Here is a 25,594-nt window from a genome sequence, read left to right as displayed (position 1 = left end):
AGATCAGATGTCTACCATAGCTTTGTATAAAACTTGGTATTTTTGCATAGATTAATTTTTTTTTATAAAATAGAACTTCACTACTTAAAAAAGTGAAAGAATTCCCAAACTGCCCTTTCATCAGAATATGCAATATTGTATGGATGAAGGAGAAAAGTAGTAAATGTCATTAAGATATCAATACAACAACAAATTGTTAAGTTCACATTTACATGTATGTTGGTGAATATTTGCTCTCTTGAAATATAAAGTACACTTGTAAGCTGTTACAATTTTATATTCTACTCAGGACAAAACTCCTCATATATATATCTGCAATAAACCTATACTAAGATAATAATTAACATGTAAAACAGGTTGCAGCTCTTGTGAGTAAATACATGAAATGTCCTTTTATTTGCATCATATACAAATCCCATGTTTCACATGTGTATATATTCCTTCTGATAATTCCCATTAACTATGAATGCATCAATACCGCTTTGTAACACACAGGAGTTTTAAGTAAAAAAATCTTATGTGAAAATTTTATGTAGTTCATCAAACTGGAGGTATGTATTTTAAAGCTTTAAATAAAAAAAACAATTTTTCAAAGGAATGACATTTTAAAAGCTTTAAATTATTTATCAACTTTACTTTCTCTGACTATTTTTTGAATGAACCATTTATCATCTACCTAAATATTCATTTCGGTATGCATGTTGAAATCAAATATCATTTTTTGTCAGATTTTTTAAAAATTTGTTCCTGCTTTATTTCTTTTTTCTGAAAGAAAGAATAGGTTGATTATTTTTCTTCTAAAAAACTTGTTTACAGGTGTAAACATTGCTTAAAACAACACTGCCTGTCTGTTGCTTTCATATCATATTTGTAAATTATTCTTTTGTTTTTATCTGTTTTATGTCATAATGGTTTGAATTACAGATTTTGTATTTAAAGATTATTTCTGTCATCTGTTTTAGATGAAACATTTGTGGTTATGCTAGGCAAAGTGATTGGCAAATGTTAAGTTTTGATTATTTTTTGTTGAATAGCTGCCTCTTCCTTTTACAATTCAATTTTCTAATAAACATAGTACACATTTTACTCTTAAATTGATACATGTAGGTCTATAGGCATTAGGATGAGATAATATATATTCAAATGTCAAAACATACTTTTATAAAACCTTGTTTTATCTAAGAAAATTACATTTATAATGTATAAATTGTTTTGTTTATTTTTCAGGAATCTTTTCCAAAGAGATTTCCATTCTCTCAATTTGTCCCTGATGTTTACAATCAAGTCAAAGCATATATCAATGCATGTTTAAAATACTCAGCAGATCTGCATTTAAGGTAAGTAAATAAATCATGATAATAAATATAAAGTCAACATTTACGTTTCATGTTCATTGAAAAAATGCACTGTTGCAACCACAATGCCATTGAAAACATCCATGAAAATTAACAAAATAACACATTACATTACTGTGGATTCATTTATTTTCATGGGTACCAATTTTCGTGGTTGGAGGAAAACTTGCATATTCGTGGATGTTTAATTTCGTAGTTTTGACAAAGTATGCATATATTCCTTTAGAAAATTTGCAATTCGTTGAATATTTAAATTCGTGGTTTCCCGGTACCCACGAAATCCACGAAAATTGGTATCCAACGAATAATAATGAATCCACAATATACATAAAAATAATAAAATACAAGACATGAATTTATATAGGTACATTTCATGCAGTTGATAAATTATGGAGCAGCAAACACATTATGTGACAGATGTGTAAGCCATAAAACCAATAAATAATTAATAACGAGGTTTTTGATTCAATAATGAATAATTAAAAATAACCTTTCTTTAATTCTTACTCGATTTATCCATTTCGTATCACACTTGATGCAGTGGTAGAATCTATATATATATATAAACTCTGTATTTTCATTTTCAAATATAAATAGATATAAGACCATGTGGTATGAGTGTGAACACACTTATATTCTTGTGCTTGTGACTGTTTATTTATATCATTGCAGTCACACAGAAATAGATGATATGATAAGAAAATCAACTAATTTGCTGTTGACTCGAACACTTGGGAGCTGTTTGTCTTCTCTTATAAAAAAACCTAGTCTTACATTGTTACAGGTAAGTTTTATCCTTCAGATGCTATTAATTATTGCTGTGCCTTTTTAACATGTATAGTTCTCAGAAATATGGGCTGTTCCAGAAAATACTATGTCCCCTTCAGGAATGGCACTTTTTTTTTTACCCCTACCACCCACAGAAATTAAAAAAAAAATAAAAAAACTGTCCATTTGCATTTTGGTATTTCAGATACAACTACCCACATGATATTAAATAAAAATGCTTTCCCTCGGGGGGGGGGGGGGGGGACATAGTATTTTCTGGAACAGTCCTTTTAGGGCCTTACCTAATTTGGGACATAAAACTATGGTTGTTTGAACAAAATTATGAGATATATTAAAATTGCACTTTTGAATAGGTAACCAATTTTTAGATTACTATCACTGGATATGGTGAAGTTTTAGTTAAGCAGGCTGACCTAAGATATGAGTTGGGTTTTCTATAAACAAAATATTCAATATCTATTCAAAAAGTTTCCTGTATTATATTGTAATGATAATAACAAAACTACTGTTTTCATAGTTTTTTATTATCATATCTCAGGGCAGAATGTATATTCCTTAACGGTTTAAACACTTTGAACAGATTCTCAGTCTTTATACATGTTTAACAATATTTTTATCTTAACATACCACATTTTTATTGCTCTAAAGGAAAGGTATACCATACTCGTTTTCATTTATCTGTCCATGTGTCTTGTACCAAAATCTGTTTTCTATCGTTACTGCTAGTAATTTGGATTTCTATTATCAGGAAGTAGCAAATCTCTATGTAATGGTATTATTGAAAAACTTGACTTTTACTTTGAAGTTCTCCAAAAATGATAGTTGATATGTAAAGATATCCTTACAGAAACAAAATAGTTCATAATTTTTATTATTTTAATTTTATTTTAGTTAATACAGATTTCAATAAACATGAACTACTTAGAGAAATCATGTTTATATTTAGAAGAATATATTTCCAGTATAACTGGGTAAGTCTTTGTTGTATGTGAACATGCTACATATTAAAGAATTTTGGGAGTTTTTTATGAGACACAATATTTATTATATCCCCGCTTTAAAAAATTTGGGGATATATGGTTTTACCTTTGTCAGTCTGTATCTCTGTCCAATGAATATTTTTCGGTCGCATCTTTCTTAGGAACTACTTCATGAGGATTTCCGAAATTTGGTTTCAGGGTTAACATAAGTAAGTTATACTTGTAAGATGTGCTTTCAGATTCATCCCTCAACTTCCTGTTTGCGGAACATTTGTATCATTTAACACATGATAGCCAAACTTGAAAATTTTGGTCACATTTTTCTCAGGAACTACAATACAAGCATTTCTGAAATTTGATTTCAGGTTTTAAGTCAGATATACCGTGTGATGTGCTTTTAGATTCATTACTCAACAACTTCCAGTTTTCTGAAATATTTGGGCGGGGGTATCATCATTGAGCAGTAGCTGACAGTTTCACTTGTTACATTTACTTTTAGCATTTATTTGAAATATTAAAATATCCATGTCACTCTCTCTTCACACATACACTTCTTTATATTTATATTACACTAGTGAAATATCCCTGTTATTTATGACATTTAATTGGTAACCTTAACATGGGATATTAGCCCTAATAATATATATGTATATAAATACATTTGATTTAGTGTAAACAATATTTTATTCAGAAACAGATAAATAAATAGGTACATAAATACAATACATGGATTGGAAAACAATTGACAAGGTACTTATACCAATTCCTCTCCTTTTTATAAAGTTTTTAAGTACACATGTGTAATGTTTCATTACAGTGCTCAAAATGACAGTGTTCATATGGCCAGATTACATGGTACAACTATGTTTAAGGTTAGTACATCATAGGAATAAGAGGGTCTTAGTAGCTGAGTGGTCTTAGTAGTTCATCCACTGTATCAATAACCTGTCAAAACTGAGGTCATGAATTAGAACACCACACATGACAGGTACATTGGACACCACTGTATCAATAGTCTAACAACACTGAAGTTGTCAATTAGAACACCACTGTATCAATAGTCTAACGACACTGAGGTTGTCAATTAGAACACCACACATGGCAGGTACATTGGACTCCACTTTTTCAATAGTCTAACAACACTGAGGTTCTGAATTAGAACACCACACATCATGGCATGTGCATTGGACTCCTATCTTCATTGACTTAGATTGTCAGTTTTTTTCCTGTCAAAGTGCAGTTTTTTTCTCTCGCAGAGAACTCCAGGTTCTTCCACTAATATAAACTTACTGCCACAATGTAGCAGATAGGGCTGAAAATAGTATTAAAAACAATTATCAACTCATCAATCACTCATGTTGTCAAAATATTTATATTAGCTATGAGCTCATTGAATAAGGAAATACAATTGCATATATGTTTATGATTTAAGGTATTAAAGATTAAAAATAAAAAAAACTGTTATATTCCTAGCAAACTACCTTCTGTCTATGAATTTTGTTTCTTTTCAACTGTCTTTTGGATTTCATTGACATTCATTCAAAGATAGATTGCTATATGAAGCATTGAATGGAAACGTGTAATTATATCTCTGACATCTTAAAGGGGAGATAATTAACTATGTGATAAGTAGAAGGTAAATTGTATAGGTTGTTTTTGCTGTAGTTCACTCCCAGCAGTCAATCATGTGTTCAGCATGTACTAATTATTAGGGCCCCGTCAAAGGCGGGTCCCCTATAGTGATCAGTCTGTCCGTCCGTCCATCCGTCCGTCCGTCCGTCCGTAACACTTTGTGTCCGCTCCATATCTAGAGAACCATTATGATTTCATACTTTATACTTTACATGTTTATTAACCACCACCAGAGGGCGTGTCATGATGTATGTACAACTTCCTAGGTCAAAGGTCAAGGTAAAAAAACTTTGGTTTCAGTTGACAACCCTGTGTCCTGTGGTGAAGATCGTGTCCGCTCTATATCTTGAGAACCGTTATGATTTCAAAGTTTATACTTGACATGTATATGAACCAACACCAGAGGGTGTGTCATATTTTATGAACGACTGCCTAGGGCAAAGTTCAAGGTCAAAAACTTTGGTTTCAGTTGACAACCCCATGTCCTATGGTAAAGATTGTGTCCGCTCTATATCTTGAGAACCGTTATCATTTCAAAGTTTATACTTGACATGTATATAAACCAACACCAAAGGGTGTGTCATAATTTATGTGCAACTTCCTAGGTCAAAGGTCAAGGTCAAAAACTTTGGTTTCAGTTGACAACCCCATGTCCTATGGTAAAGATCGTGTCCGCTCTATATCTTGAGAACCGTTATCATTTCAAAGTTTATACTTGACATGTTTATAAACCAACACCAAAGGATGTGTCATAATTTATTTACAACTTCCTAGGTCAAAGGTCAAGGTCAAAAACTTTGATTTCAGTTGACAAACCCATGTCCTATGGTAAAGATACAATTTTTTAATGCACATTATTCACAGCGGGGCCCACAGAGATGGCTCCCATCTCAATGATATCTAGTTGATTTTAATGGCCCATATATTGGCATTATGTTTTCTGGTCTGTGTGTTTGTTTGTCCGTTAAATTGTTCGTCGGTCTGTTCGTTTGTCCATCTGTTCTGCTTCAGGTTTAAGTTTTTGGTTAAGGAAGATTTTGGATAAAGTTGAAGTTCAATCAACTTGAAGCTTAGTACACATGTTCCCTTTGATATGACCTTTCTAATTTTAATGCCAAATTAGAGTTTTGACTGCAGTATCACAGTCCATTGAACATAGAAAGAGATTTGGGCATCCATGTACTATGGACACATTCTTGTTACAGTATAAAATTAAGTACAAATTTAGGTTCAATTATTAGCTTGTGATGTTAAGATTGCAATCATGTTATCAATATTCAAATATTTTTTTATTTTTTTTTCACTATTTAAGGATGCAAAAAGTGATGCAGAGGAACATATATACAAACAGCTGAATTTGAAAATAGATGAATTTATGGATCTTGGTGAGTAACCTTATGACTCGTAAATATGCTCATATTCTTTGCTTGACATACAATGTATATGCATCATAAATCAATTTTAGAATTATGGCCCTTTATGATTGATATAAGAAAATGTGGTATGAGTGCCAATAAGACAACTCTCCATCCAAGTCACAATTTGTAAAATTAAACCATAATAGGTCAAAGTACAACCTTGAACATGGAGCTTTGGCTAACACCGAACAGCAAGCTATAAAGGTCCCCAAAAATGACTAGTGTAAATCCATCCAAACAGGAAATGTATTTTTTAAAGACATGTGCCATTTTAGGTTTTTGGCAACATCATTATTACACTTTTACATTGACAGCACTCAGCAATTGGAGATGAAACACACTGTTCCTCAGAACCCTTTGTAGTGGCAATAGGACATATATAGATATACAGCCGTTCAAGTCTACCATTTATTAACATATAAAATTACTTCCACCCATGCTGACGTCATTGATGTTCTGACGTAGACAAACAAAAGTACTTTAACATAGGAACGTAGTTCGCCCTATATTCACAACACCCTTTAAAAATTTAGACATTGAAGGATGTTTGGTTACTGCATAAAATCTGGTTTAGATCTACAACCTATTCAAGAAAACAGTGTTTATACACTTTGTATTAGTTTTATTAAAACAAATCTTTATGTTACAGCAAGCTATGATTGGTTGTTACCAGAAGCCAAAGGTCATGCCAGTGGCTATGTCATAGATTTAGTGGCATTCCTACAAAGTACCTTTATGTCTTTCACTAATTTACCTGTAAGTATATCAATAACGTATGTAGTACTGTAGTATTATTACTAATGGTGTATTGTATTTTTATTGGTGCTATATAGTATTATAACTAGTGCTGTCGTGTCTGTTTTATTTCCATATTTTCACCCATAATTTACTTTTCTCTTTGTGTTTCTTTTGTGATTCCTTTCATCTTTTTAATGTGTTGGTTTGGGGACAATTTATGCTTAAAAATATAATATAAGAACATGAATTTATTTTACTTACTCAAAAAATAAAACCAATAAAATCAGTGCATAACTTCTTGGTGCAGGAGTTTCTCGCTACATTGTAGACCCATTGGTGGCCTACGTCTGTTGTCTGCTCTATGGCTGGGTTGTTGTCTCTTTGACACATTCCCCATTTCCATTCTCAATTTTATGTGTAATATTCTTTAACAAATTTGATTTTAATCTGAAAAAGAAAGAGAAAAGATGATTACAAGAGATAGTTTACATTGGTTGAATGAAGTTTTTATGTACAATGTATTATCAAACATCACATTAGCTTGTGCTCTTTTAAAAAAATTAAGTTTATCCCAAGTTCGAAATTTCCAATGTTCTTAGCATTGCGTGTTGTATTAAAAACAGAAGATATTCTGATGATATCTGTAATAATTCTATTATCAATTCATAAGCTGAACTCTGTTTGAATTTAGATAAAATTTCTACCCTCAGTATTTGAAACTTCCATGATACACGCATGTTAGAATTTGAAAATTAACACAGGAACAATCAAATTATTTGAAGCTGAGATTAAAAAAAAGTCAACCTCATTTTCGTATCATTGGCAATCATACCATACCACTAACACACATCACTGCCACATTTAAACTTAAAAAAAAGATAAAAAATAGATAGAAAGTTGCTGCAGAAAGATTTTACTTCAAAATAATAAAAGATAATAAATTGAAGTCTTTGGTGATATTGAGTTTGTCATGCATTTTTTTGGAGGGTACAATCACTATTTACTCTTAAAAAACACTGTGGAAAAAAAACACAATGAAGAACTGAAAAATCCAAAAACAAAACAGAAAAAAATTATATAAACTGATTTGGATGTATATTTGAAAGAAAGATTTGTTAAAATGTCAGTAATAACCGTTTTATATTAGTGTTACATATTATATTAGTTAGAAAATATTCATTCATACATGTATACAACTTTCAGGATATATATTTACATCTATTGGTAAAATATTCTAATTCTTTAGCATCTTGTTAGTTGCATTTTCTTGTATTTAAGACATCTTTTGTTATACATGTATTTTAATGCTTCAGTTAGATTGTTCTTCAGCAGTTCTTTTAATATAGAAATTAATTTTTGAGAGAGAAAATAAAGTTTGCTGCCAAAGAATGGTACCCTTAGTATGACCTTGACACATGGTTATCTGTATAATTTGCATGCCTCTACATGTTAATATATTTAAAAACTGATTACGTTTTGATAAATGCAACTTATTTTGACAAAAGGTATGAAATTTAAAAATATCCTGATATTTTGTTTTTAGCAATAAAGAAAAGTTAGTCTATGACTCACTCAACCACAATATAAAATATATATGATAAAATTTCTGCAGTTTTATGGTAATGTTTTTGAGAAAAAGTTATAACTTAAATGAAAATCAGATTGAATGTTCAATACATATTTATCTAGTAACTAACCTTATTCATAACAATATCAATATCACATGAAATGGTGTAATTTGAATTTTCATGTTTATATAATAATTTCCTTCATGATTTCCCATTGGAAGACGTTTATTTGTGGACTCATAAATTGAATTATGAATCATGAAAATGTAAATTTACCTTTACCTGGGGAAACTATGAAACAAAAATTGATGAAATTTGTTAAGATCAATGAAATGTGCTCCTTGTATATAATAAAGTGAAATTGTGATGATGTATTTTTTTTTATCAAAGTCACATCATAATTTTGTGTGTAAAAAGTTCACATTTCCATTTCTTTAATACCGTATGTTGAATATCTTAACCAAATTTCATTAATTGGCCATTTAGGGTCTCTGTGACTGAGTGCAAACCCTCCTCATGGCTGGTGTGCTCAACTTCAAATTTTATTGACTAGAGTCGGCAGTTTCTTGCCAATGTTCCTAGTTTTCTATGGACACTTTGGCTTCCGCATCAACTGGCAACAAATAGTGTTGAAAGTGGCTTTGAAATACAAAAAAGAATTATTGGCCATTCATTAATTATTATAGATCTACTTAGAATGAATGAATGAATGTTTGTTGTTTAAAATGAACACTGATTAGATGTGAACAATGACAATATGATATAGACACTAAAATTTGAAAAATTAAAAAAGATCATAGATAAAACTTTATATACCTGATCTCAGAATACATAAACATGTTTATATATAGATAAAGCATGATTGCACTTATAGAGTACATGCATTTCCCTTTTAAACATAAACAAAAGTATAAATTGTGTTCTTTTTAAGAGATTTTAGTTTACATTTCGTTGCATGATATGAAAAACAGCCGGTATGTATCATGTATGTCCCCTCCCCTTGTATTGTTTCAAATATTCTTCTAAGAATAAATTGTGTTAAGTATGCACTTAAGTTGTTGAAACTTGGAAGATATGGTCCAGTGATGAAGTTTTTTCAAACTTTTGCCAAAGCCAGGTTTAAAATTAAAAAAAAATGAATAAGCATTATATATATTTATAGGAAATGGATTATATTTGTATGACTTTCCAGGGTATTTAACACCACATTATATATCATATGAAAATAAGGAGATGTTGGTATGATTACAATTGAGACAATGATCCATTAAAGTTCAAATGAAGTGGATCTAGGCAATTACAGGCAGCCATATGACCTTCAACAATAAGAAAATCCCATAACGTGTAGTCCTCTATAAAAGGTCCATGTAAATATGAAAGAATTAAATTGAGAGACTAACGGCCTAATTTATAACAAAACAGTTTCCTAAAACAAATATGACAGACCTGAACAAACAACAACAATTGAAATTATTTTCTGACATGGGACTGGCACATAAAGAATGTGGCAAGCTTAAACATGTTTGTGAGTGATCAACCCTCCCCCTAACCTGGGACAGTTGTACAGCATAAAAACAAACTATAAAAATCAGTTGATAAAGACTGAACTCATCAGATGGATACAAATAGAAATACATCTAACAAAAACACAAAGTGGACATGGATGGGTAATTGTACATCCCATATTTCACATAGAACAGAATGAAAATAAATAGCTTATTCTTCACTGCAGCTTTAATATGAAATCGAACATGCCATCTTGTGTCAGGTTTAAGCAAGATGTCCTAGAAAAAAAAAACATTAAGAGACTTATTGTATACCTGTTTTATAATTTTTAAAGAATTTCCCAATTTAAACATCAAAGAGGCATAACGAAAAAGCTCTACAAAAGAGTTTTAGCTATAAACAAATTCTGTAAGAGTGATTGCACATTTTTTGTGGTATATTAGGGTTTAATCTGCACACTAAAAACTAAACAGAAATCATTGCTTACAATTTCCATCTTGCTTGTGACATCTACCATAAGTTTCTATGACCTTTGCCAAACCCTGTCATTAATGCATCAAAGTTCATGTTATAATGCACATTTCTTCATGCCACATTATGTAAACGAATCTTGCTTCATATTAACATATTCTCCTTTAGTATTTATAATCAAGATTAAGCTGGTTTCAGTGTTCGTTAAATACATTATATGAAACTGATAGAAATTAAATTTTGCATCGTCTTAGAAACCATTTATCTATGTTTCTATTGCTCCTTTTGGAAAATAAGGGTATATGTAACTGTGCTCATTAAAAAAATCTACAATCCCTCAACAAATGAATGCATTCAATTATTGTGCATAGGTACGTTTATGTTTTCAAGAAAGTAAACATTTTTAAAATTCATTGACTAGTTGAAAATATGGTTATCCCAATAATAACAACAACCATCATGTACTTTTCCAAAACTAACTAAGATGACATATTCAATTGTAGGTTTTTTTGACAATTTAGAGTGAAGATTTCATATATAAATATTACACAGTGGCCTGTATTTATCATTGTTTAGAATGTATTTTTGTAAGTTCTGCATTTCATAGAAACCAAAAAATGCTTTTAGAGAAATAGATCTGAATTATTTATCATGTCTTTTAACAGACCACATCTTGAATAGGAACATCTCATATATATCATTATAAGGTACTGTAAAGTCAGAAAGTATTCAATGTTTTTATTACAGTAATGTGAAAAATGTGACACCATCAGGGACCAAATGAAAAAACTTTTCCTTAAAAAAATTCCTTTAAAAAATTATCACATTTATTAGATTTTGCGTTTTCTCCATTTGTCATGGATTCCCAATAATGAATGCAGCTATTCTTCTTTCTAAATTTACAGTACATTCCTACAGTCAGTCAAACCATTGCAATAATAAACCACAGTAAGGCAATTTTATAAGAGTTTTGAAAAATATACTGTGGTTGAAAAAATTTGTAGCTTTTTATTTTATTTTTTTAGGAAAAGGTAGCCAAAACTGCCTGTATGTCAGCTTGTAAACACATAGCTAACAGTCTTAAAGAATTCCTGTTGGACAACGAAATACGACAACTGACAATGGGATCACTTCAACAATTCAACCTAGATCTTATACAATGTGAACGTAAGAATAGTTATTATAATTATTTATATTGTAAAATGTGTGATTTTCTTGGCTTAGTTTCTATAAAAGTGGTATGCTAAACAAACTCTTGTTACGTACTGTGGAAACATTATTATTTGTAGGATACCAATTTTCATAGATTTGTTGGTACAGATGAATTTAAATATTCAACAAAGTTCATATTTTCTGTTGGCTTGTATGCAGACTGTTGTAAATGCTTAACCATAAATCAAATATCTACAAAATCCCTATCTTTCATTAATTCACATCAATAAATGATTCAGTGATATAAAGATAAAAGAATTCATGTAATCTGAATTCAGTAAGACTATCAGATTATTACATGGCATTTTTCATATCGCATGTATTAGCAGCCCTAGGTTCAATATCAGCCCAAGAGCCGCATGGCTCGAGGGCTGATATTGACTGAGGGCTGATAATACATGCGATATGAAAAATTACATGTTATGATCATTTTATCATATGCTTCAACAGTAGAGAAAAATAACACATTCATACATTGATTCTTTTATGTGGTTCCCGAAAAGAAGTTCAAAGAGTGAAAAGTTCACGGACGTCGGACCCCAAATGTAATACATTCGATATGAAATCTTTCTATCATATGCCTCAACAGAGAAAAAAAACATATTAATATGGACAAATCTATAAAAAAAAATATTCAACAATCTACATACTGAACAGTGTTTGGAAAAGTCAATGTTTTTTAAAGTAACTTTCTAAATTGTTTGAAACTTAAAAAATGCATTTATTTTATAATTTGTTTGGGTCTTTTTTTTTTTTTACTATTAATTATTTAACACAATTGTCTTAACAGTATCCAAATAATTGTTTAGTACATTACTTTGTAATGTTTTTCACTGAAAACGTAGCATTGTGTATTTTCCGGAATTTGTCGAGTATCATTGGAATGCCATGCGATTACGTTACAGAAAGGCATGTAATAACAATCGAAGCATGTGATAAACTTTTCATATCAGCCCGCTAAGCACCAATTCGAAAAATATGGAATATACGTTAATTTAATGATATTATCATACGGTAAAAATCATATGTTATTTAGTCTAAGTATATGATAATTAATGTTAACACATGATTAAATCTCATTATGATTTGATGTTATTGTTTTTACAGAGTTTGCAGCATCAGAACCTATTCCTGGGGCAAATGATGGCAATCTGCTGCTTGCCTTTGCTGGCATTAGACAGGTAAAATTTCTTCATGTAATATAAGTCTACAACAAAGCACTTTTTATACGACTGCAAAAATTGAAAATTTTTTGGTCGTATATTGGTATCACGTTGGCGTCGTCGTCGTCCGAATACTTTTAGTTTTTGCACTCTAACTTTAGTAAAAGTGAATAGAAATCTATGAAATTTTAACACAAGGTTTATGACCACAAAAGGAAGGTTGGGATTGATTTTGGGAGTTTTGGTCCCAACATTTTAGGAATTAGGGGCCAAAAAGGGCCCAAATAAGCATTTTCTTGGTTTTGGCACTATAACTTTAGTTTAAGTAAATAGAAATCTATGAAATTTTGACACAAGGTTTATGACCACAAAAGGAAGGTTGGGATTGATTTTGGGAGTTGAGGTCCCAACATTTTAGGAATTAGGGGTCAAAAAGGGACCCAAATAAGCATTATTCTTGGTTTTCGCACTATAACTTTAGTATAAGTAAATAGAAATCTATGAAATTTAAACACAAGGTTTATGAATATAAAAGGAAGTTTGGGATTGATTTTGGGAGTCCCAACAGTTTAGGAATTAGGGGCCAAAAAGGGACCCAAATAAGCATTATTCTTGGTTTTCGCACCATAACTTTAGTATAAGTAAATAGAAATCTATGAAATTTAAACACAAGTTTATGACCATAAAAGGAAGGTTTGGTTTGATTTTGGGAGTTTTGGTCCCAACAGTTTAGGATTAAGGGTCCAAAATTGAACTTTGTTTGATTTTGGATTATTGGCCCAGTTTTCAAGTTGGTCCAAATCGGGGTCCAAAATTAAACTTTGTTTGATTTCATCAAAAATTAAATAATTGGGGTTCTTTGATATGCCAAATCTAACTGTTTGTGTAGATTCTTAATTTTTGGTCCCGTTTTCAAATTGGTTTACATTAAAGTCCAAAGGGTCCAAAATTAAACTAAGTTTGATTTTAACAAAAATTGAATTCTTGGGCTTTTTTGATATGCTGAATCTAAACATGTACTTAGATTTTTGATTATGGGCCCAGTTTTCAAGTTGGTTCAAATCAGGATCCAAAATTATTATATTAAGTACAGTGTTTTCCCAAGAAATTTTGGATAGCATCACATTTGACGTAAAAAAATAAATTGTATTTTTTTTCAATGTAATTTATCGTGTCGTGGCAACGCTTTATTTCCTTTATGTTATATATATTATTGTTTATTACAAAATGTATTACATTGTTTGTATGCTATTGGCCCTTATTTGGTAAATAAAATGTTCTATTCCACCCTATTCTTTGTTTTTATATTGTTGAATTCATAACTGAGAATACAATTAAACTACAACCATGATAACAGTATTTTCAGTTTATGTTTTCTATATCCCTTTATGGTTCCAGAATTATTTTTTTCCTCTTAAGTCTAAATAAAAATATATGTGTGGTTCCAGTTACCCTACCTATACCCAGCTAAATGAATGAATGGTTTACTATAGTGCAACCTGTATAGATACAATTGCACTAAATATGTAGGAAAAAACACGGGTTCTTAATAAAAAATTTGAATAGGAAAAATTCTTTATCATGTCTTTGAAACGTATTGGTTCATGGTCCCAGTTGTTTCTTTTTACAAAATGATATATTTTGAACAAAGTTATCTACATTTAGTAGTCTGTTAATGCTTAGTTTTCTATTAATGTATCATTGTTTTCTGTCTACTGTGCCATTTGTGCATTTGTAGTTATTATTGTAAAATGCGGATTTTTGTCATATCTGGTCCGGTTCCGATCAGTAGTTTACACTAAAATATTTTAAAATGGCAGCAGAAAGCAATGAATAATACGAAAATAAACAATGTTTGACAAGAGATTGGGAATGAATGTGGCGTTTTTAATGCATTAGATGGATGAAACATATACACAAGCCAATTTTGATCACTTTCTAAAGAAAGTACAAACCTTATTTAGCCCAAAATCAAAATTTTCACTCTCGATTTACAAAAAGCAATAGGAAGAGAAAGAAAGTAATACTAATATATTAAAAGTCGTAAAAATATAAGACTCGACCTCATTTTAAAAGAGAAAAATTGTTTGTTTCTTTGAAATTTCATTTTGCAAACATATATTTCGATTTTTTTATGATTTTTGATTACGTTTTCTCCTTGTTGAAATTTGCCGATTGCAAACCATGTGGTATTAATCATGTCAAAGTGACAGCTTGGGGTATTCGTATCCAAACAGTTATCACCCAAAGGGCAATTAACACCTATTTAACCACTCTGAATTGCCTCTATTGTCTGACTTGAAGGGATTACAATTAAAAGTGATATATTTTTTTTATGATCATAAGTGGTAATTAGATGAAAGTTCAAAATTTAGGAATGAGAAAAATAACATCCTGAAAATAATTATAGCGTCGCGGTAATTATTAAAGCATCACAGGAAGAAATATAGCGTCGCTGTACCGCGACGCTAAAACAGTATTGTTAGCTAACTTCTTAAAAGCTTTATATTTTAGAAGGTGGAAGACCTGGATGCTTCATACTTTGTATATAGATGCCTCATGTTACGAAGTTTCCGTCACTCACATGTCCAATGTCCTTGACCTCATTTTCATGGTTCAGTGACCACTTGAAAAAAAAGTTCAGATTTTTTGTAATGTTGAATTCTCTCTTATTATAAGTAATAGGATAACTATATTTGATATGTGCGTACCTTGAAAGGTCCTCATGTCTGTCAGACAGTTTTCACTTGACCTCGACCTCATTTCATGGATCAGTGAACAAGGTTAAGTTTTGGTGGTCAAGTCCATATCTCAGATACTATAAGCAATAGGGCTAGTATATTCGGTGTATGGAAGGACTGTAAGGTGTACATGTCCAACTGGCAGGTGTCATCTGACCTTGACCTCGTTTTCATGGATCAGTGGTTATAGTTAAATTTTTGTGTTTTGGTCTGTTTTTCTCATACTATATGCAATAGGTCTACTATATTTGTTGTATGGAATGATTGTAAGGTGTACATGTCTAGCAGGCAGATGTCATGTGACCTTGACCTCATTTTCATGGTTCAGTGGTCAAAGTTAAGTTTTTGAGATTTGGTCTTTTTATCTAATACTATATGCCATAGGTCAACTATATTTGGTGTATGGAAATATTTTATGATCTTTATGTCAGTTGCGCAGGTTTTATTTGACCTTGACCTCATTTTCACAGTTCATTGCACAGTGTTAAGTTTTTGTGTTTTGGTCTATTTTCTTAAAATTAAAGTAATAGGTCAACTATATAGGTTGTATAGAAGCATTGTTAGCTGTACATGTCTGCCTGGCATGGTTCATCTGACCTTGACCTCATTTTCAAGGTCTTTGTTTAGTTATCTTGGTTAATGTTAAGTTTATGTGACAGTTGTATTAAAGCTTAGCTTTATACTTAGGACTATCAACATAATATCAATGATTAGTATAGAAGGCGAGACATTTCAGCATGTGCACTCTTGTAATATTTTATGATGTATTTAAATGAGTAGTTATTGTTGCAAACTCCATTAGAAATTTGAATTGAGATCAGTTTTGGAAAAAGGGAAAGGGGGATGTGAAAAAAATTGGGGGGGGGGGTTAAATTTTTCTCATTTCAGATTTCATAAATAAAAAGAAAAAATTTCTTCAAACATTTTTTTGAGAGGATTAATATTCAACAGCATAGTGAATTGCTCAAAGGCAAAAAAAAAATTTTAAGTTCATTAGACCACATTCATTCTGTGTCAGAAACCTATGCTGTGTCAACTATTTAATCACAATCCAAATTTAGAGCTGAATCCTGCTTGAATGTTGTGTCCATTCTTGCCCCAACCGTTCAGGGTTCAACCTCTGCGGTCATATAAAGCTGTACCCTGCGGAGCATCTGGTTAAAAACAAATTCAGAATTTAGCTGAAAAAAATGGTCATACTGTTTTGAATACATTGAATTATATTTTAATATGTTTTGATATTGCTGAAGGCAAATTTTTATACCCCTGCTTTGAAAAAGGGGGTAGACTGTTTTACCTCTGTCTGTCCGTCAGTCCATCCGTCCCATGAATATTTTCGTCGCATTTTTTTCAGGAACTACAATGCCAGGATTTCTGAAATTTGGTTTCAGGGTTTATGTAAGTCAGCTATACCCTGTGATGCATTTTCAGATTCATTACTCGACAACTTCCTGTTTACCGAACACTTGTATCATTTTACACATGATGGCCAAGTTGAAAATTTTCGTTGCATTTTTCTCAGGAACTGCAATGCCAGGATTTCTGAAATTTGGTTTCAGGGTTTATGTAAGTCATCTATACCGTGATGCGTTTTCAGATTCATCACTTGACAACTTCCTGTTTACCGAACACTTACATATTTTTAAGTTGTTACTTCATCATATGGTACAAAAATCATTAAAAAAATCAATTCTGTTTGGCTGCAGATGACTTTTAAAATGTATATATCATTGAAAAAGCTCCAAATGATCTCCCTTTGGTGCAAAACTTTTTGGCATTAACATTGAAATATCTTTTTTAACTCATTGGTAACCTATATTTTTTATTGTTATTTTCAAATAAGCTGTACTTAAACTAAACTATTGTAAAATTTGAGCAATTTCTGTTATTTAGTTCTTTTTTTATTTCATATTACCTCTATTTCTTCTTTTATTTTAACAGAAAAAAGAACCTTTACTAAAATTTACTAATCTTTCGAAGGCAGATTGTGAGCATAAATGAACCGTGACTTCACTTATTTATTTTATTTTTCTATTAAGTATAAGACAAAGTTCATTTATAGAAAAATATAGCAAAATCGCATATTAGGGACAAAAATTGATTTAGACCTTCCAGCCCCCTTAACACGAAAATTCTCAGCAACTTGCCAAATTTCTGAATTTTCACATTTTTTGCCCGTGTATTCACCTTTACAAAATATTGAAATTCTAACTATTTTTCTTGATTTTGACACTTTCTGTACTTTCACCTGTACTTTTTTTTTTATAAAGCTCAATGTTGGAATTGTGAATAATTAATTGTGTATATATTTTTTATTTGAAAAACTTCATGGTTGGCTACTTTTTTTACTTACAGTTACTTGATTTGTTCCTGAATTGGGATTGGTCTTTGTATTTAGCAGATTATGGACAAACAAATTCTAAATATGTTAGAGTACAACCACAAGTGGCATTAAGTTTATTAGAAAAGTAAGTTTAGATCATTGATAACTTAATAATAAGTATGGATGGTTATTATTTCCATTAGATTGAGTCTGTCTATCAGTTTGTGTTAACTTGTAAGTGTTCTTAATTTTTATAAAATCTGTATCAAATGTTAATATCAGCAATATCTCAGTCTAGTTAGAAAATCAATACTTTTTTTTAATGGATTTATGTCCGTTTGGAAATATTGGAAAGTTGCATTGCATTATCTCTTAAGGCTGCATTTATGGTATGAAATTTATATTGGGTTTATATTGGCATAGTCTAGAAAGAGATCCAAAATCAGCACTTAACAATTATTTTACTGGAGTTATGTCCCTTGAAAATGTGTATTGTATAAGAAGTTGCAGTAAAAGTCTCAAGCCTGCATTTCTATTCAATTTTTTATGAGTTAATATCAAAGGTTTATATCTGTAATGTAAACTGTATGTCCCTTTGTAATTTATATTGAACATTGCATTGTGAGCACTCTCATACCTAAATTTCTTTTTGGATTTGGATTTACTGACACTTTAGTTTATATCAGCAGGGATTATGCACCCTATCAAAATAACATTGTAAGCCTTCTGAAACCTGCATTTGCTTGTAGGATATTTACAGTACTTATGAAAAATTTAAAAGAGCAAAAACAGTTTTGTTTTTGAGATGTGCCCTTGTTCAAACGAAACGTGTGCCTCGGCAGGGGACATTGGAATTCTGGTATTTTTTAACTATTTTTTTCAATATAACACTACAAATATAGAATTGTGTTTAATTTTAGATTCAAGTTTCTCTAAAATTGTGATAAAATTTTGTAAATAAAGTCCTACATGAAATAACGGACCCAATTACGATAATGAATAGAATATTGTATTACACCTTCATTGTTTCATTTTAGGTTGCATAATGCTGATAAAAAGAAGAACACTATTTTCGGTTCCCTGAATAAAAAAGAAAGAGACAAGAAGAAATTATTGGACACTGTTTTGAAACAGTTAAGAGGTTTGGTGAATGGCTCAACTCAACAAATACAAGGGTGACATTCCCTCGCCTAGTAGACAAGTTAACAAAATATTTTAAGATGTGCCATGTTACAAAACCAGTGGATGGCAGAACGAAGTTAGCCAAATTCTCTCGGAGAGAGAAATAAGATTTAATCACATCAGGTTATTTATTACAAGGGAGATAATTGAGAGGCTGGAGTTTCAGTGGAATCACTGCCTCTAATGCTATTTTGCAGACCTGTGATCAGATTTCATGATAACATTGTATTTTGATGATCCCACAATTTCCTATACTATCTGTGATCATTTCCATGGTATTTTATAATAGTATTTGTTAAGTTTGACTTTAATTTACTTTGTTGACCAGTATGTTATTGCATAGCAACTAAAGCAGTCTTTTCCAATTTTCCAATTCCAACTTTTTCACATGTCCTCAAATTGTCCGTTATCAATAGAAATATAATGTTCAGGATTTTTCAGGAATTTCCTGGACAATTGCAATCATCCATGCATAAAACTGCCTCAAGCTGGGAACATAAGCACGTATCAATTACAAATTTTCCAAGTCATAATGGAATCACATGTTTTTCCTCAAACAAAATCTGAAAGTAAAAAAAAAAAGATTCTTCTGTTGGTGTTTATATATATTTTATTGAAATTTAGCTGCACTGTACTAGTCTGTTTATTATTTAAATGGTAGCTTGAACTGAAACCATTAAACACATTTCATTCACAAGTGGCATATTTTACTGCCAATTAAAACTAGTTCAGGGATAGTCAATCTGTATTAAAAAGATAACTCTATATATCCCGATTCAATATAGCAAGCACAAAGATAATAACATTGTGAAGTATGTGTCTGGTTCACAATGTCCAAGGCTTTTTGGCTATGAATACAAGTTAATTAGTAATTTACATCAGATATGTTTAAAGTCGTACAATGAAAGCATAGTTTAAGTATATGGAATTCAATTATTTTTGCTGAATGCTACATTGTGTAGTGCCATTAAAAAGAGTTTTAAAGATAAGTTTTGTGTTGGATTGGTATTTTATTCAGCTTGTTTTCATCAATATCTATAGATCTGCAAAAGTCATATCATTTAACATGTTTCAATAGTTTTTGATCATATCAATCAATCATTTGTTAAAAATATAATTAGTATTTTAAAATGGCCATATATGTTTCATTTACTTGTATTTATCTGTCAGACTGTTATTAAAAGATATGCTGGAATGATTTTTTAAATAATTATGATTTAATTACAAATTATCTTGCATTTTTAAATGTATTTCTACAGCAAATTACTTCTTCAGTGATAGGAAATAAATAATATTTTGTATGTCATGGTGAGATTTATTTTCAGTGTAGATGGTTTTTATTTATTTAAAATATGCCAAATAAGATTTGTACAGAATAAAATTTTATAAAATGTCATAATTTCTTTACAATATTTTGATACAGAATTATCTTGGTAAATGATAAACTTACATTCCATTACTATAATATTGAAACTGTGAGAAAGAAAGAACTTTTCACTTTCTTTTCATGTCCTTATTTTATTTCAGACAGACCAAATAAATGAATATAGTCGTTTAGTTTTAATGTAACAAGAAAGCCGTTTTTGTGCACATGAAGTAGTAAATACAAAAACAAATGTTGAAATTTATGTTTTGCCAATTTTTGCTTTTTTTCAGTTGTCCTACAAAAGTGAGATGAAAAGTATCCTTGAAAACTATATTTAAAGTTAAAAACATATCATGATATTGTCAAAACCTGAAAGCAAATATATAAGTAATTTGATACTTTTAAAACCATGAAGATATGATGTTGTAAAATATTAAAATATATCTAAGAAAACCAGATGATGTAGGAATACAAAATTTATTTAAATGGTGTAATTGTTATGGTCAAGAAATCTCATGTTAGATGTTTAATTTAAAACTATGATGAGTGACATCTTTGTTGAGATTTCATTATTATTTATGAATCTTTCATGGATTAAGTTGATCCACAATTTCAGTAAAAATTTCAATTTTCATAGAAGCTCTACTTTGATGAATTCTGCATCCCAAATCTAAGAATTTGTACATGTAAAAACAAAAATAAGTGAGTCTAGAGCATGTTTACCTAGTGGCTTCCTTTAAAATTCACTCTAGCATAATCTATGAAGCTCAGACTTGTTATTGCATAGTCAGCATCTTTAACTAGAAAACCTACACAGCCAAAGTCAATGTTAATAATTGTATCATTCTGAATATTATGCAATACTCTATGTAAAACAGGTTAAAAAAGATAATCACACTTTTTAAATATGGCTTTGTGCTTATTAAATATGGCTTTGTGGTAAGATTAAGTACAATGACTTATTTTGGGGTCTTCCTAATACATGGCTCTGCGACATCCATCATTTTAGTACAGATTTCTTAATCGTTGATGATTTATGAAGTGTTTTGGAACACCCATCACAGCAAGTTTAGGGATTCATTTTGACAGATTTGAATTTACATACAATGTAGATATATATCAAAACTACTGAGATTTCGATTGGCCACTTCAACCGTGAAATTGAAATGTACGACGGAATCCACAGGTACAATGGACTGTCAATTAAATTTATATTAGTCACAAATTAAAGCACCATTGACCCACAGATATGAAAATCTGTATCAATAAAACCTAGACAAATTATTAAAAATACCTCCCAGCTTTTCATGTTTTATGTTCAAATTATTAATTTCTGTTTAAAGAACATGCTACTAATGATTTTTTTTTTGTCAAATGCTTTATTGAAATGACAGGTATTTTTAAAATTATACAACATTTTGGAATGATAAAGAGTTTGCTCAATTAAATATAAAGAATTTTAAAATGAAATTATAAAAGTAAACTAAAAGAATCTTTTATCTAAGAATGGAAAAGATGCCAAGAAAGTTTTGATACATAAAAAGTGCATTTGTAGATGAAATGAAATTGAATAATTAATTTTAGATTAATGAATTGAAGTTACGTTTGATGCATTGCTTTTTTTCTGATTTTTTTTACGATTGATAGTTAAATGATAAGCTGTTCCAGATAATGACCAATAATATTGAACCTGTATGACCTTTATTGAGAGGTTTCAAAGTACTTTAGGATTAATGGATGCAATAGATTTTTGTTGTGGTTTAAATGTCAATTTAGGTGCCATATTGATTCCTAACAATATATAAACATTGGACATCATGCTTCTTTGCCACTATTTAAATATTAAAATCACACCTTATGAATATTAATATGGATTATTTTGACACTTTGTGGAATGTAAAATGCCATTTTATTGAAAAGGATGAATTTTAGATAATAAAGAAAAATAAGACCTGCAAGTCAAAATTAATGGCCTGAAGTACAGTGACCCTTACATAAACACTGTAAATTGTTCATTGAATGTGATGGTTTTTGCATTTATGAGTCTCCTGTTTTCGAAACCTTTAGTTGGGGAAACTAACTTTGCTAGGAATATTTGAATTTGAAAGTGTTGCACCTATTTCCCATATTGGTTTCAGAGACAGGGGCACTATGTACAGTAGAAACGATAAGCCAAAAAGAGTAGGAGGAAATTTGAAGAAAAGTTACAAAAATAGACGGCATCCCCCCTCATAAGACATTTTGATATAGAACATGGCATTAGGTTTTAGTTTTTTTCCAAATTTAAACAAGGGACATATAAAGTACCACATTTTTGTTATAAATAAACTGATATTACCAACACATGCTTTAGCTATCTATTTTGGGCATTTTAGTATTATGCTAGTGTAGTATTATTTCAGTAAGTATTTGCATTAAATATATATCAAAAATATTTTATGTCAGTTAATATGTGCTCTATAGTATTGCTATGCAAATATTTGTTTTCTTAATTGTTATTGCATACAGATAAGTGCTTTAGATTGTAGTGAGGAAAATATGTAGTTTTTGTCACAAATAGACATACATTTTGTTGAGGGCTATTCCAAAAACAAAAACAAAAACAATATGATGGTCAAGGCACTTTTTTATGGCCGTCATAAAAAACGATTGAGTTTAAGTTCGCAAACATAAACACACAATTGCAACTTCATGACCTACCCTAACCCTTTCAAAAATAATCAAAGTGGCTTTCAACCTCCAATTTATTTTTTTCTGGAATAGCTTTAAACAAAGATTTGAGATGATAGTGCTATTGATCAGAGGTCTTATAGTGTTACAGTATTATAAATTTGAATGTTATGAACAAATTTGTCCTTCCTTGAATAATTCTGTGATAATGTGGCCTACATGTTAAAATTCCAAGAAATGACCCTGAAAAGAAGGATCATAATAACATTCAAATTTAAAATCATCTGTTTTATGATAATAGATCATTTTAGAAATAGATACAGATTAAAACTTTCTGGTATTCATCATTCTAGACGGAAGTTGGCTTCAAAGAGAAATGTTTGAGGCATCATAAATGAACAATCTGCTTCTGTTTGAACATTTATAAGGGGACACCTGTAGGTATTTTAAATAAATTAAAGTGGTTTTCCTCTCTTTTGAGGTCTGTAATCAATATTCAGGTGGCCTTCAACTTAGCTATAGTAGGATCATTGTACTACATTCTGTGTATGTGTATGTTGAAGGATTTTATCAACTTCCTATCTTTTAGTTAATAACTTTGAATTTAAAAACAAATAGATTTTTAAACTAATTTTGTGATATCTTTTGCTTCTGTTCTGTTCTGTCTGTCTTGTTGGAATGATTCATACTTTAATTGCTAACAGAAATTTCTTTTCAATCCATGTTTCTAAATTGATTTGCATTAAGTACATGGGCTGATAATTTGATTGTCTTGTTGCGATTTGATTTTTTTCTCCATTTTTGTATTTATAGCCTCCCACTCATTAGAATTCATTTTAATCACAGTTTATTTTTTTCTCTTAGAAAAAAGAATGAGGCAAATTGAAAAGACAGCAAAGATTGAACTGTTTGCATTAAGTACATTTGCTTATAATTTGATCTTGTATAGTTGCTTTATGATTTTTTGTGTGTATAGCCTCCCACTCACTATTATTCATTTAAGTCAAAGTTTATTTTCTTTACGAAAGGAAAAGAATGAAGCAAATTTAAAAGACAACAAAGATTGATATAACGGTAAAAAGAAATATTTTCTGAAAAGAAAAAAAAAAAGAACGAAGCAAATTTAAAAGACAAAAAAAGAATGAAACAGAAAGCATGTATTCAATTAAAGTTTCCTTATATCAACAGATGCTTCCTGGGAAAAGTAAATTCTCATCTGTCAAGATGTTGACACAACCTTTTCTGTGTATGTTTATCTTACATTATTTATTGGTGCACTACTGTTTGTGTTAACTATGTAAATTGTATAACTTGTTCATAATTGTAACATATTGTTGATTGCTTTTAATTTGTGTAAGCTTCCATTATGAAAGCTGTATTTGAAAGTGCAATATCAAATAAAGACCAAATAAAAATACATAAAGACACTTTGTATCTTTGTTCATGTTTTTCCTTGTTTGTATAGTCTTTAAGGTTTTGTATGGATTTAATATTTGGAATGTGTGTACCCCACCTCAATGACAGGTGGTGTAAAAAAAAATGAAAATATGACTAAGTGACATAAAAGACCGTTATGTTGACATGAGCTTTCAATTTCTTAACCTCTGCATTTCTCATCATTGACACATTTTTTCCCTCCGATTATCAGTCGGTTAAGAAGTGGTGATTATAAGTAATTTAAGCTTGTAGGATGTATTCTGTCAACCATTGTGCTGCATGAATTCAAATGCATGTTTGGATCAAAGTCGTAGATAAGAAAAAATATAGATGTGGGATTATTTTCTGATTTAAGTAGAGGAAGTGTGAATTAACTTTAAAACTGAAAGTAAAGATACAAAAAAGAAAGGTTATCTCAGGTCAGGTTAGTAAAGTAAAGTTCTTGTATATATTCTCCATAAATCTGTATAGTATTGAAAGAAAACCAGGGTTGATTGTGATACATATGATATAGACTTCTGTTATTTTGTCTGGCAGTAAGACCTGTTCTGAGATGTGTCTGGCTTAGCAGAGTGTTAATATGGCAAGCTACACCCATGTGAACAACAATTTGATTAAAATCATATCTTTCACTTAGGAATAATACACTAAGGAAAGCTGGTTTGTGAAATACGAGTATTTGAAAAATTCTAATTTTTTGGCAGAAAAAGATCTTGATTTTAGTATAAAAACCTTACCTTAACAAGTTCTGAAATCAGCAACATTAAAACACAACAGGTGCTTCTCATTTATCATAGACTTTTTTATGCAAAGTAAAATGGATAAAGGACAAAGTGCTTGCAATCTGTTCTGTTAAATCAGACTGACATTGTTATAGTGGTATTACATAAGTTATGTAATAGGTTTTTAGTCCACTACTGTATACAGACTAACATTGGTATAGTGGTATTGCATAAGTTATGTAATAGGTTTTTAGTCCACTACTTTATACAGACTGACATTGGTATAGTAGTATTACATAAGTTATATAATAGGTTTTTAGT

The 25,594-nt window shown here is 30.4% G+C and overlaps 1 protein-coding gene across 6 annotated transcripts in view; it reads left to right on the top strand.

The window, feature by feature from the left end:
• The window catches only part of LOC143072902 (exocyst complex component 6B-like), a 49,514-nt gene extending 24,968 nt beyond the window's left edge, over positions 1 to 24,546 (top strand). For 4 of the 6 annotated variants that reach the window (XM_076248057.1, XM_076248055.1, XM_076248056.1 and 1 more), the window contains 11 exons: positions 1,228 to 1,337; positions 2,028 to 2,139; positions 3,036 to 3,115; positions 3,942 to 3,996; positions 6,069 to 6,141; positions 6,824 to 6,930; positions 8,116 to 8,136; positions 11,483 to 11,624; positions 12,777 to 12,850; positions 17,929 to 18,041; positions 18,934 to 24,546. In XM_076248057.1, coding sequence (XP_076104172.1) covers positions 1,228 to 1,337; positions 2,028 to 2,139; positions 3,036 to 3,115; positions 3,942 to 3,996; positions 6,069 to 6,141; positions 6,824 to 6,930; positions 8,116 to 8,136; positions 11,483 to 11,624; positions 12,777 to 12,850; positions 17,929 to 18,041; positions 18,934 to 19,075 — 1,029 coding nt within the window. In that variant the 3' untranslated portion in view covers positions 19,076 to 24,546. Of the gene's footprint in view, positions 1 to 536; positions 552 to 1,227; positions 1,338 to 2,027; positions 2,140 to 3,035; positions 3,116 to 3,941; positions 3,997 to 6,068; positions 6,142 to 6,823; positions 6,931 to 8,115; positions 8,137 to 11,482; positions 11,625 to 12,776; positions 12,851 to 17,928; positions 18,042 to 18,933 lie in introns of all 6 variants that reach the window. The other 2 variants (XM_076248053.1, XM_076248058.1) reach the window with 2 other exon arrangements.
• Positions 24,547 to 25,594: the final 1,048 nt, after the last annotated feature.

Source organism: Mytilus galloprovincialis, chromosome 4 (assembly GCF_965363235.1).
Source record: "Mytilus galloprovincialis chromosome 4, xbMytGall1.hap1.1, whole genome shotgun sequence".
NCBI lineage: Eukaryota > Metazoa > Mollusca > Bivalvia > Mytilida > Mytilidae > Mytilus > Mytilus galloprovincialis.
The sequence above is the reverse complement of the archived record's forward strand: the minus strand, read 5'-3'. Positions and strand labels throughout refer to the sequence as shown.